This window comes from Crinia signifera, chromosome 3 (genome assembly GCF_055691185.1).
Source record: "Crinia signifera chromosome 3, ASM5569118v1, whole genome shotgun sequence".
Classification (NCBI taxonomy): domain Eukaryota; kingdom Metazoa; phylum Chordata; class Amphibia; order Anura; family Myobatrachidae; genus Crinia; species Crinia signifera.
Window position 1 is genome coordinate 97,747,596 of NC_139219.1, and position 12,167 is coordinate 97,759,762.

At 45.0% G+C, this 12,167-nt stretch overlaps 1 protein-coding gene across 1 annotated transcript in view; it reads right to left on the reverse strand.

The window, feature by feature from the left end:
* LOC146062892 (kinesin-like protein KIF28) overlaps window positions 1–10,217 on the reverse strand; it is a 64,213-nt gene extending 53,996 nt beyond the window's left edge. Inside the window, exons 1-3 of the mRNA XM_083174899.1 lie at window positions 10,164–10,217; window positions 5,628–5,819; window positions 4,235–4,441 (exon numbers count right to left, since the gene is read on the reverse strand). Of these exons, the coding sequence (XP_083031025.1) occupies window positions 4,235–4,441; window positions 5,628–5,819; window positions 10,164–10,217 (453 nt within the window). The remainder of the gene's footprint in view (window positions 1–4,234; window positions 4,442–5,627; window positions 5,820–10,163) is intronic.
* Between the last annotated feature and the right edge of the window lie 1,950 nt (window positions 10,218–12,167).

Consider the following 12,167-nt stretch of genomic DNA (forward strand, 5'->3'; position numbering starts at 1 on the left):
TTGCTCTGCCTCCTGAAATCTGATCCCCTAGTCTCCAATACCATTTGGTATGTGGGATTCTATAGCTTTTAATTCCATTAAAATCTAAGAAATCTAGTTCTGGGAACTGGAGATATCTGCAGTCAAGCAAGCTGTCCTCCCACCAAAAAATTTGGAATAATAAGCCCACTCCACTATACACCCCTCCTCTGCATATTAAACATCCTTTACCACCCTGGAAGTTATGTATCAGGGCCCTTTCATTCAGCCCAATGCCCTCTTCTCCCACCATCTGTGCAGTAAAGGGGTAATTAGTGGAAATTACTGACCCAGGCCCTACAAGCGTTTGATATAATACCCCCTACCACCCGCGGGACATCAAAGCTTCCGCTCATAGCACCCCCTACCCCTACCACTGGAGGATCGGTAGGGGCCCCAATACATTGCTATGCCCAGGGGTCTACACTGCTGTTAATGCCCCTGTATGTATATACTGTATATATATATATATATTTTATTATTATTTATATACATTTGGTCTATCTATAATACTTTAACTGACCCGGCATATACTGGGTCACCTAAGTGTCCATCTCCGTGCTTTGCTCCGCCCCTCTGGAAACCCCCTTCTAAAAATCCTGCGTTTGCCACTGTATGAGGAAGCCAGGGACCCGACGGCAGCTGTCAGACACGGGGGTTCCATGTGTGCGGCTCCGCTGTCAGCCGCACAGGGACAGTCACAGCCGCAGGAAGCAGAATGTTGCGGCCGGGTCACAGCGCAGCTGCTGTGAAGTGAGGCGGTGAAGTGTTTGTATGCACCGCCCCACTTCCAGTTCCGGCTGGAGTCTCTCTCTTTCGATATACTGGCGCGTTCTGAACTCTGCGCGCCGCAGCCAAACTATTAACTGGCACACATCTGGCTGCACAAAATCGTCCCACAAGGCCATCGGCCCTTCTGGCATTTGCCAGAAGTGCCAGATGGCCAGTCCGTCCCTGCTTCAAAAGACTTTGGGTGCGCGTAAGGTTGGAACATGAATATGACACCCAAAATTGAAAAATTGAACCTCCCCCAAAGTGAGGTTGCCCAGCTGAGGAAGCTGCTGAACATACTAAAGGCGGAGAAACGCGTTCTGGTGCCTGCTCTAGCCAGATTATTGCCAGCCACCACTGCGATTTGGATTACAAATATCCCATTTGGAATTGGGACACTTATGGTAACGGAACCAGTACCTGTAGCTGAACCCCTGTCATCAAGGGAGTGGACATCCATTGTGGAAACATAAAGTAGTCCTTGCTCTGATATAGGACCTGGTATCCATACCCAGCAGAATAAAGAGTGACTATCCGTGTGGACTGGTAAATATTTGCTCAAAAGCTTTATTGTCTCATGAAAAATATACATGCAGCCTAAGCCTCATAGCCAGCTCGTGTTTAAGTCACCTTATATGTTCTGTGTTGTATATCTAGTACAGGGGTCTTCAACCTTTAAGACAGCGTGGGCCACCTAAAAAAATCCAGTGAAGCCCGAGGGCCACTAAAATCGCCTACGGAATTTCGGACAGCCCCATAGAATCACAGCTCCCCTATAACATCAGCACAGTCCTTCATAGATAGTTGGCACAGCCGCCCATACTCAGCACATAACCCCCCCCCCCCCCACACACACACACACACACCCTAATAGTTATCAGCAGCCAATTTGGGTTCCAGTGCAAACAGTAAAATATATGCCCCCCCCCCCCCATATATAATTTGATATTGAATAAATTGCACGCGCCGTAGGCGCGCTCCCAAAAACGGGTGTGACCTAATTATAAGGGGCGTGGTCTAATTATAACGAGTGTGAACTAGCAGGAAAACAATTACCTGACACCTCTTTTGCAACCTGCATGACCAGACATTGGTTACCGCAGGAATGGTCGTTGTCCTCACACGCTTAAGTTGACTGAAGGCTGCACAATGACATATAAACATGAAGGCCCACACAGTGAAATAGTATGCCTCACAGATCAAACCCAAACAATGAAAGGCTACTTAAATCAATATACACTGCTACACTGTTTATCCGTAATGCCCATTACACATTGTGCATCACACCATAGTGTCCATTAGACATTATGCCACACACCGTAATACCTGTTGTACATTATGTCATACACCATAATGCCCATTACACATTATGCCGCACCGTGCTGCCCATTACACATTAATCCACGCAAAATTATGCCCATTGCACATTATGCCCCACACTGATGCCCATTATGCCACAGACCATAATGCCAGCAGTACTCCTGCTTATACATATGATGCCCCAGCAGTGCCCCTTACCTAATGCCCCAGCAGTGCCCCTCACACAATGCCCCAGCAGTGCCCCTCACACAATGCCCCAGCAGTGCCCCTCACACAATGCCCCAGCAGTGCCCCTCACACACAATGCCCCAGCAGTGCCCCTCACACACAATGCCCCAGCAGTGCCCCTCACACACAATGCCCCAGCAGTGCCCCTCACACACAATGCCCCAGCAGTGCCCCTCACACACAATGCCCCAGCAGTGCCCCTCACACACAATGCCCCAGCAGTGCCCCTCACACAAAATTCCCCAGCAGTGCCCCTCACACACAATGCCCCAGCAGTGCCCCTCACACAATGCCCCAGCAGTGCCCCTCACACAATGCCCCAGCAGTGCCCCTCACATACAATGCCCCAGCAGTGCCCCTCACATACAATGCCCCAGCAGTGCCCCTCACATACAATGCCCCAGCAGTGCCCCTCACACACAATGCCCCCAGTAATGCCCCACACACAATGCCCCCAGTAATGCCCCACACACAATGCCCCCAGTAATGCCTGCAGCTTTGCCAGGTCCCTTGCTCCCGGCCAGATGTACCTCCTCATTCTGCAGCTTTGACGGGTCACCTGCTTCCACCATCCATACCTCCTCCTGCAGTTTCGCCGGGTCCCCTCCGCCAGCTGTGCCTCCTCCTCCTGCAGTTTCGCCGGGTCCCCTGCTCCCGCTAGCTGCGTCTCCTCCTCCCGCAGCTTCGCCGGGTCCCAACTCCCCAGCTCATGACCAGATGTGCCTCCTCCTCCCTCAGCCACGCTGGATCGACTCCTCTGCCCTGCCTGCAGCCAATGGAAATCGGGTAGGCGGCACCCAAGGGGACTCCATTACACTGCCTCCCTCGGCAGCATTTTCTTTTACTTAAAAATAAAAATCCTGTGCATGGCGGGCAGGGGGCCACTGAGATCAGCTCCGCGGGCCACTCGTGGCCCGCGGGCCATGGGTTGAAGACCCCTGATCTAGTATGTCCTATTTGAGTGTAATTATTTATATGTAAAAATTCGCATTTATTGATCTTATATACCATGGTTTTTTATTAAACTAAAAGTGTTTAAAAAGCAATTTATATCTCTAACAGAGTTTTATTGTGAAAGTGTGGCAGCGCCATCTAGTGGGGATTCATTGTCTCCACACATTTCTGTTTTGTTTGGCTTCACAGAGAAACACAATCTCTCTGATAAGGTGGCAGCAGCCATACTTTGAATTATAAACTAGATATTGGATGTTATCTTAGATCCCCCGGTACAATCAGCCAGCGCTACTGAGTGATTTACTCACTCCCCCCCCCCCCCCACCTTATCTTGCTCCCCCAAAGTGCATTACATGAGTTTTTCACATATTTTGTACCAAATGTCGACATGAACACCATCAAAGGGAAGCAGGGATATGCTATTGTAACGGAGGTGGGGATATGCTGTTGTCATGGAGGTGGCAATGTGCTGCTGTCATTGAGGTGGGGTTGTGCTGGGGGTGTCCCATGTCCCAGATTTAAACCCTTAGAATGTTAGGGACTAACCTGGGCCTGGGTCTGTTGGAGGGGCCCTGGTCCTGCTCCCCCGTTGCATTTAGCTAGGCAGTGGGGAGATGACAGGAGCAGCACAGCCTCTCTCCCCATCTTAGCTCACGCTGCTCAGTGCCATGTGCTGAGCTGGAGAGAGAAGCAGGGTCAGCGGCAGCTTGTCCTCGCTCTCCATCTTAGTTTTTTCCCCCGGGGGTTTGGCCCTGCTACGGGCCCCTCCATTTTACCAGGGCCCGGCCGTCTTGTTGGCGCCCCTGCCTAGACGTATTGGGTAAGACCATAATCCTGGCTGAGAAAAAAACTATCTATTGCAAAATGTATTACAGTTATAATTAGTAATGTTTAAATAATGCTCTTGCATTTTTCTATTTGTGTGTGTAACTTATTAACTGACCTGGTAACTTCTTTTATCCTCTTTGTTGCTTTCAATAGCTCGGAATAATTCTTCACAGACAACGGGAATGATCCCTCGATTTGCTCCATATCCAATCATAGAATAGCTTTTTCCTGAACCTGTCTGTCCATAGGCAAGCAGGGTAGCATTGTAGCCTTGCCAGGCATTATCTAATACACTCTGTCCAAGATCACAAAACACCATTTTCTAGAGGGAAAGAGGAAAGAAATTTGTGAGACCTACAAAGCTGCATTGGTTCCTGCAGTGTGCAGCGTGTGGATATTACCTCCAGACTGCAGCAGGTTGGAACTGCTAGAGAGTGATGCTGGACTGAGGCAACTCAGCAGGGCTTAAAGTGGTCCAGGAGAAGTGGTGGAACTCATTTCTTTATATATTCAATACTATGTGTATGTATACATGTCGGAAGGCAGAGACTCCTTCAATCTGATAGGCACCTCTCCCACCTGTGCTGATGTTTTTAAGGTAGTATTGCATTTCATGACTGAACAGTTGTATAGCAAAGCTACAGGTAATATCCTTATGCGTTTATAATTATATAGCAAGTCATATGTGGGGTGGGGTGCCCCAGATTGCTCTGTCTGGGCCATTTTGCGATACCACCATTTAACATTTATATCACTCTGTGCTTGTTTCCTATTTATGTAACACCATCACACATGTATTTTTTTCACTTTTTTGAACACTGAGCGGCTACATTTAATTACCTGACACTCGGACACTTCACTGCTATCCTTTCATTTGTGTGATGCCTGGCTGGTTTGGATGGGACTTTGGATGGGATGGGTTTGAGTAGGTCCTACACCCCAGAGGTGAACACCTATAATGTTATGGACCTGTCCGATGAGGTAAACTTGATGAATGGTGGGCAGGCATTACATTGCAGTAATCGGATGATGTTCCTATAATCATTTACCCTGTACTTGTCCTGTATTGTCTTCAACTGTAAGTCACTATTTTCCTGTTTTGATTATGTGTACTCTGTAATTGGGCGCTGCAGAACCCTTGTGGCGCCATATAAATAAAGGATTATTATTATTATCGTTTATTTATATGGTGCCACAAGGGTTCTGCAGCATCTAACAATACATATTAATAATAATAATAATAACTAGGCACACATATAGTTCAAAATGAACTAGGGCCCTAATAGATTTCTCCTGGTGAAATGCTGGAGAAAAAATTATTTCCCCCCTAGTTTATTAAATAGAAACTGAAGCTCCTATCCTGTACAGAGATAAAGGAAAAGTACTGTACACTCTGTAATAATAATACAACCATAAAGGAAGAAAAACATGAAATGCACCTTCTGAATAGCAGGCTACTGTGTCTGAAATCAGGCTACTGGTGAAATATAATAGTAAATATAACTTACCTGATCGGCATATCTGCTTTCTGGCCCATTGTGAACTAATGTGCCATCTTTGTTCTTCAGAAACCCATTGTGGGACCAGTATGCTAGATCAAACTGAAATGTTTTTTCATGACCAGGGTTCCTCGGGTCAGATATGGTTGTGCAGTTGTCTCTCATGGAAATAATGCATCTGCTCCTTGCATCCTTCTCTCTCTAAAATAAGATTTTAAAAATACAATTAAATATAAGTTACAACTGAAAAGATATCTTCTTTAATTGGCATACTGTAGTTTGGATTCCATTCCACCATTGTGCCTCACTTAACGTTTTGGGAGGAGTCAGGGAAGAGTAGGATGCAGTCCTGCTTTGCAGCTAGATAGAAAATGCTAAATTAAGTTTTTAAAAATGGCAGATTTGAGCTGGCCATACACTAGTCCAGTTTGTCCACTTTTCATCCGATTGCACTAGATGTCTTCTCAGTCTGACAAAAATGTCTGCAGCGGCTGTCCCCATACGGAGGGTAACTGCGGGGGAACCAGGGGCCATGAAGCATGTCTCTTGCTAGTGATATCCTCTATCCTGCATGTTCAGACAACAGCAGGCATGTCCAACGTCAGGTCCGGGGGCCAATTGCGGCCCGTGCTGTCATTTCAAGCGGCCCGCAGCCTCCAGCTGGAAGGCGGGCAGAGCATCAGATGTGGGAAGCACAGCACAGGACACTAAAGGTGGGGCCCCGGTGAGCGCTCCTTTACCTTGCTGTCTGCTGCAGTGAGAAGGTGCCGGCCACCACAGTCAGATGTGTTTGGCGTCCTACCCCTGCTGCTGCAATCGTATATCACCGTACTCCACAATCACAGTGACAGCAGTGTTTGGGGAGGGGGGCAGCAAGGGGGAAGCTTGCTTCCGTAACATGCAGAGCGGAGGAGGGCAGCAGCGGGAGCCCAAGCATCTCCTGTTCTTGCAGTGCCTGCTTTGCCTCTCCTTCCTCTGGCTCACACAAGAGGCTGGGAAACATACAGAGAAGGGAGGGGTCAGAGTGAGGGACATACAGTGAAGGAGGGTCAGGCTGGGGGACATACAGTGAATGGAGGCAGTGATGGCCATTCAGAGAAGGGGGAGCAGGGGCAGGCTGGGGGACATAAAGTGAATGGGGTACATACAGTGAAGGAGGGGCAGGCTGGGGGACATACAGTGAATGGGGGCAGGCTGGGGGAAATACAGTGAAGGGGCAGGCTGGGGGACATAGCGTGAATGGGGCAGAGTGGGGGACCATTCTGATGTGATTAATGATTCAAAGAATGTCAGGCTGAATGGTCGGCCCCCACACATTTACAAATCTGGCCCTCGTCGCAAAAAGTTTGGACACCCCTGGACTACAGGGAATATTGGTAATGACCCACAGGAGTGCGCATCGTTAATTATATAGGGCAGGGGTTCCCAAACTGTGCGCCGTGGCTCCCTGGGGTGCCTCGGGACACATGCAGGGGTGCCCTGGATTGGTAGTACAGGACCAACTCAAATTATTAATGGTTAATTATTTATAAGCAAAACCAGTGCTGGTGGCTGCCAATCATAAAATGTGTACAAACAGAAGCAATTCCTGCCCTTTTCCCTATAACTGACCCTAAGAATCGCATATAAATCCAATCTAATTAAAATAATTTTGGCCTAGGGGTGCCGCAAAAAAAATTCTTATACTCTAGGGTGCCGTGATTAAAAAAAGATTGGGAACCCCTGATATAGGGGGTTTAATCATTAAGCATCTCAAAAGCAAAATCTGTGACTGTAAAATGTGCAGAGAGAGTTAGATTTGGGTGAGTTATTTTGTTTCTGTACAGGGTATTTTTACACTGCAATTTAGATTTCAGTTTCAACACACAGGGGAGCCGAGAGAGGGGGGGAGCGGGTACTAATTACCCGGGCCCACACTTGCTGAAGGGGCCCCGCAGGGGCCCTGGTCTGACTCCTCCCTTCCCCCTCCATCCCTCCCAGGTAGCAACAGTAGCACACACTTCTACAGCATGTGCTGTGCTGACAGCAGGCTCAGCATGAGTGTCTCACTGACAGCGTGAGAGGTCATGCTGAGCCTGCAGTCAGCACAGCACATGCTGTAGGTGTGTGCTGCTTATGAGATTACAGTTTTTAGAGTTTTCTTTCACCCTCCTCTAAACATTTTGGGGGTGTGGCCTAAGTATGGGAGGTTCCCACAACACACACTTAGGCCACGCCCCCAACATTTTACCGGGGCCCGGCATTCCTCTCGGCTGCCCTGTCAACACACCCCACCCAAATCTAAATCTATCTCTGCACATGGTTTTGCCCATTAGAGAAAGTATGCACTAGACAATATCGTTATCATACATATTGTTAAACAGTAAAGTTGCATACACACACTAGACATTTTTTTTTGCCAGGTACATGGGATGTTTTCAAGATTATGAATAACTTTGAAAGGCAATCTGCAGATAGACTTGCCACAATTGATGTATTGGGAATATATGGCCGGTTAATAAATAAGAAAAGAATAATGGCTTGCTGGTTCATGAATGGAATATGAAGATGAACAGATCAAGATTGTTATAAGTAGTTGCTCTACTGAGTAACTATTCACTGCAGTTACGCATGACAAGACTGCAGAAACAGGGCAGTAATATGATAATGGCACTGCACTCTGTTCCTCTCTGTTAATTTAGGATCTCTTTACAGTATGTCATTATTTATAATGATTAAATAGCGCTCTACTGCACAGACTCCGATCTTCTTGTCCTTTGGGGAAACTTTGTGTCCCACCTCAGGGTTTCCGCTGAGATCTCTACTGAGAAGTGGGCATTTTGAGACAGTGTTAGAGCATCACAATAAACTCACATTACTGATTAAGTAATTGGGTTTAATCATAGTCTGAGTCATCCGCTAGTCTGTGCATATATAATTCCCCTTTGAGACCACACTTATTACCTGGTAATTTGCCATTTTTTCAAAACGGTAATATGTGCCGTGTGAAAGGTCCAAAGTGAATTTACCGGTTCCAGAATACCGCTATTTCTAAACGGTAAAAAAGAAGGGTCCTACCTGTTTCATACCTGTTGTTTTTTTTTTTTGCTGTCTGAACATCAACTGTTTTTTTTATGGGTTAAAATGGGTTCAATTTTGTGAAGGGACAAAAACGGCATTGAAATACCGTTTATGATATGCGGTGTGAAAGGGGTTTTATCTGTCTGACCCATTTTTAGAAACGTTTAAAAATACCGGGTCCATGCATTTTTGCTGTGTGGAAGCAGTATCAAACTCTGCAATATCAACACCTGCAGGCTGCACACAAATCATTTTCACTGTGACCACACAACAACATATAAAATGGGTACTAACAGATTGTATGGAGTTCTTAAATAAAACTGACACTTTTTGAATCCTAAGAAGTTCTGTACACTATCTTGATGTATGAGTACATTGTGGCAGATGTATTAAGATTTGTAAAGTAATAAAGTGGTGATAAAGTAAAGGGTGATAACGCACCAGCTAATCAACTCCTAACTATTATTTTTTGCAAACACAGCTGATTGGCAGGTGTGTTATCACCTTACACTTTATCCCTTAGGCTTAATACATCTGCCCCAATAAGTGCTTACGTCTGTTGTATTCTGATGCAGAAAAAAAAACACAGGTGTGTCCACATACATCTATCCTCCGTACTCTGCAAGTCCCATTACACAATGCGTGAGCCCTGTGTAATTCTGTGTGATTCTGTAGCATTGTACATCTTGTTTTGTGCAACCTTTTCTGGTAAAATGCATCTTATTCACAAAATGATGCATACATGATGCAATCATATTGATTAAAATGGTATGCAGCATGCCTATATTCTGAGCGAGACCACAGCTGTGTGTGCATTACAGTGAAACACTGTAACATAACATTGCTATTTAACGTGCAACGAGGCTAGATGTATGCGGGCACATCTGTATAACACCCACTGACAGTAGCATAGAGCAGGATGATTGTATTGCCTGTAGTCTAGCTACCATATGAATGACCTCTGGTTCTTCTATACCACATTTGGATACAAGTTAACGGTTCAGATAGTTATGAGACATGTTTGCCAATTGAAAGTACCTTGGTATACATTTATATATACTGTACATACTTCATGAAGGTTTATGTGAATAGCTGCATATAAATTACCACCCTAACATAATCTGGAATATTACTTAATAATAAATCTTAAAAAACCAGACCCATACTTTCCAACATATACAGGATATCCGATGACTTACACTTGGTTTAGAATATATCAGGAATCATGTATTGTACATTGTATGTACTGTATATATGTGCTTGTAACTAGTAATGTTCTTATGCAGCTGAGTATATTTTACTTTTATTTGGTTGCTCGGATTTGCAGGGGGGGGATTTAATTAGTCCCTAGTAACTTAATTCTGTACAGTTACAAATGAACCATAACAGATGATGCAACACTAAAGTAAAGCAACCCTATAATTCAGCAGTAAAATAATAACACAGGAAATGTATTATAGGTTAAATAGGAAGGATTTCCCTTACCTTATTGAAAGGCCTCACACGCACAGCTACTTTCACACTATCATAGTTGGGCATACTTCCACAGCTGTTGATAAACTCGCTATTACAGACAAAATGAGCAAAGTAAAATTATTCCACGTACAGTATATACTGAAACCATCTCAGTGAACGTCCTTGTTTCAGTCTTCTAGGTTTTCTACTGAATTATTTAATGCTGTGTTCATTTAGGTGGTATCATGTTAGTGGGTCAGGTTGCTGCAACTTTCCCTAAGTCAGTTTATCCACTGTTGCATGTTTGCTTACATATTGGTTATGTCAGCAATCAATTCCCTAACGTGATGATACAGCGGGGCCGTATGTTCATCACTATTGTATTGGGGGCAATTTACAGGTGATTGTCCCTCCCTGAAAAAGCGTAAAAAAAAAAAGCGTGCTTGTGCTGCTGCTTTAATATGTATTAATATTAATACTATTCCTCAGAAAGCCTGGGATGATGCCTGGTCAGTATGAATGAAAGCTGGTAATAACTTCAGCCTAATAGCAATGAGCTTCACAAACAGTTTTAAGTATACATTTAGGAGGGAAATAGGTATAAATAGGATGAGACGAGGCTTTTAGGCATTGCACAGTGGTGTGAGAGGTTACAATGACACGATTCACGTCATTTGGTCCCATGGCCACATGGATTGTGCAAAAATTCACATAATGCCACACGGATTGAGCCAAAAGTCATATAATGCCACACAGATTGAGCCAAAATTGGAATTAAATTGGGAATTGGATTAAAAATAGGCCCTGGCGTTTAAAGTACACAGGCCCACCTTAGGGTAAAAAAAGAAGGATATAGTTGTGCGCACGCCGAAGGCATGCTCTGGAAAAGAGGGCATGGACACTCAAAAGAGGGCGTGTCCTTGAGTGTAGTGTATCACACCATATACAACTTCTACACATTATGCAACAAAATACTAGACCCCATTATACTTTCCCCTTACACATGATGCCAAATGGAATGAGCCAAAATGCACACAATGCCACATGGATTGTGCAAAAATTCACATAATGCCACACAGATTGAGCCAAAATTCACATAATGACACATGAATTGAGTCAAAATTTACATAATTCTACATGGATAGAGCCAAAATTCACAATATCCTTCATAAACAGGGACATTGTACACCAAAGGCGTGCATTAACAATTTACACCATAATACCCATTACATGTTAAGTCACACACCATAATGTCCATTATGCCAAACACCATAATGCCTATTAAAAATGATGCTACATAAGTGCTGCTTACCTACATACTCGTTGCCAAAGGTTCCATGCTCATTGCCAGGGGTTCCATGCTCATTGCCAAGGGGGAATACATGCTCGCGTAACTGGGGGGACAGCCGCTGCTGGGCAGAAGTGACAGACATTGAAAGCCGGGCAGAGAGCAGGGGGCTGCCCGGCTGTATTCAGAGCACTGCAGGTCCCGGCTATTTGAAATAATACCCCTTTCACACCAGAAAATGCATGGATTTACCTGGGAATATGGTCCCAGGATCATTCCCGGTTTGGGCCCTTTTACACCAGCCTAGTCCCTGCATTTTCTGGTGCGAGAGGGAGAGAAGCAGAAAAGGTGCCTAGGGCAGGGAAAATAACCCAATTAAGGTCACTTCCCCATAACAGGACTCTAGATTTCAGAGCATAGACCTGAGATCCGGGAAGTAAATAGTGAGGAACAAAAAGGTTTTTATTGTAAATGATGCATTTAAAGTTTAAACAGCAATCCTCTATCTTCAGCAAGGACACGAGGTTAAGTGTAGACGTGCAGGTGGTGGTGAAAAATGATCACAATGCCTCGGAGTAAATTTACTAAAGCTTCTAAAAATGAAGAGGTTGTTTCCCACAGTAACCAATTCGATTCTATCTATCATTATCTGGGATGCAATAGAGAAATGGTAGTCAAAATCTGATTGGCTGCTTTGGGCAACATCACCTCTTAATTCTTAAGGTCCCCATACACGCTCCGATAAG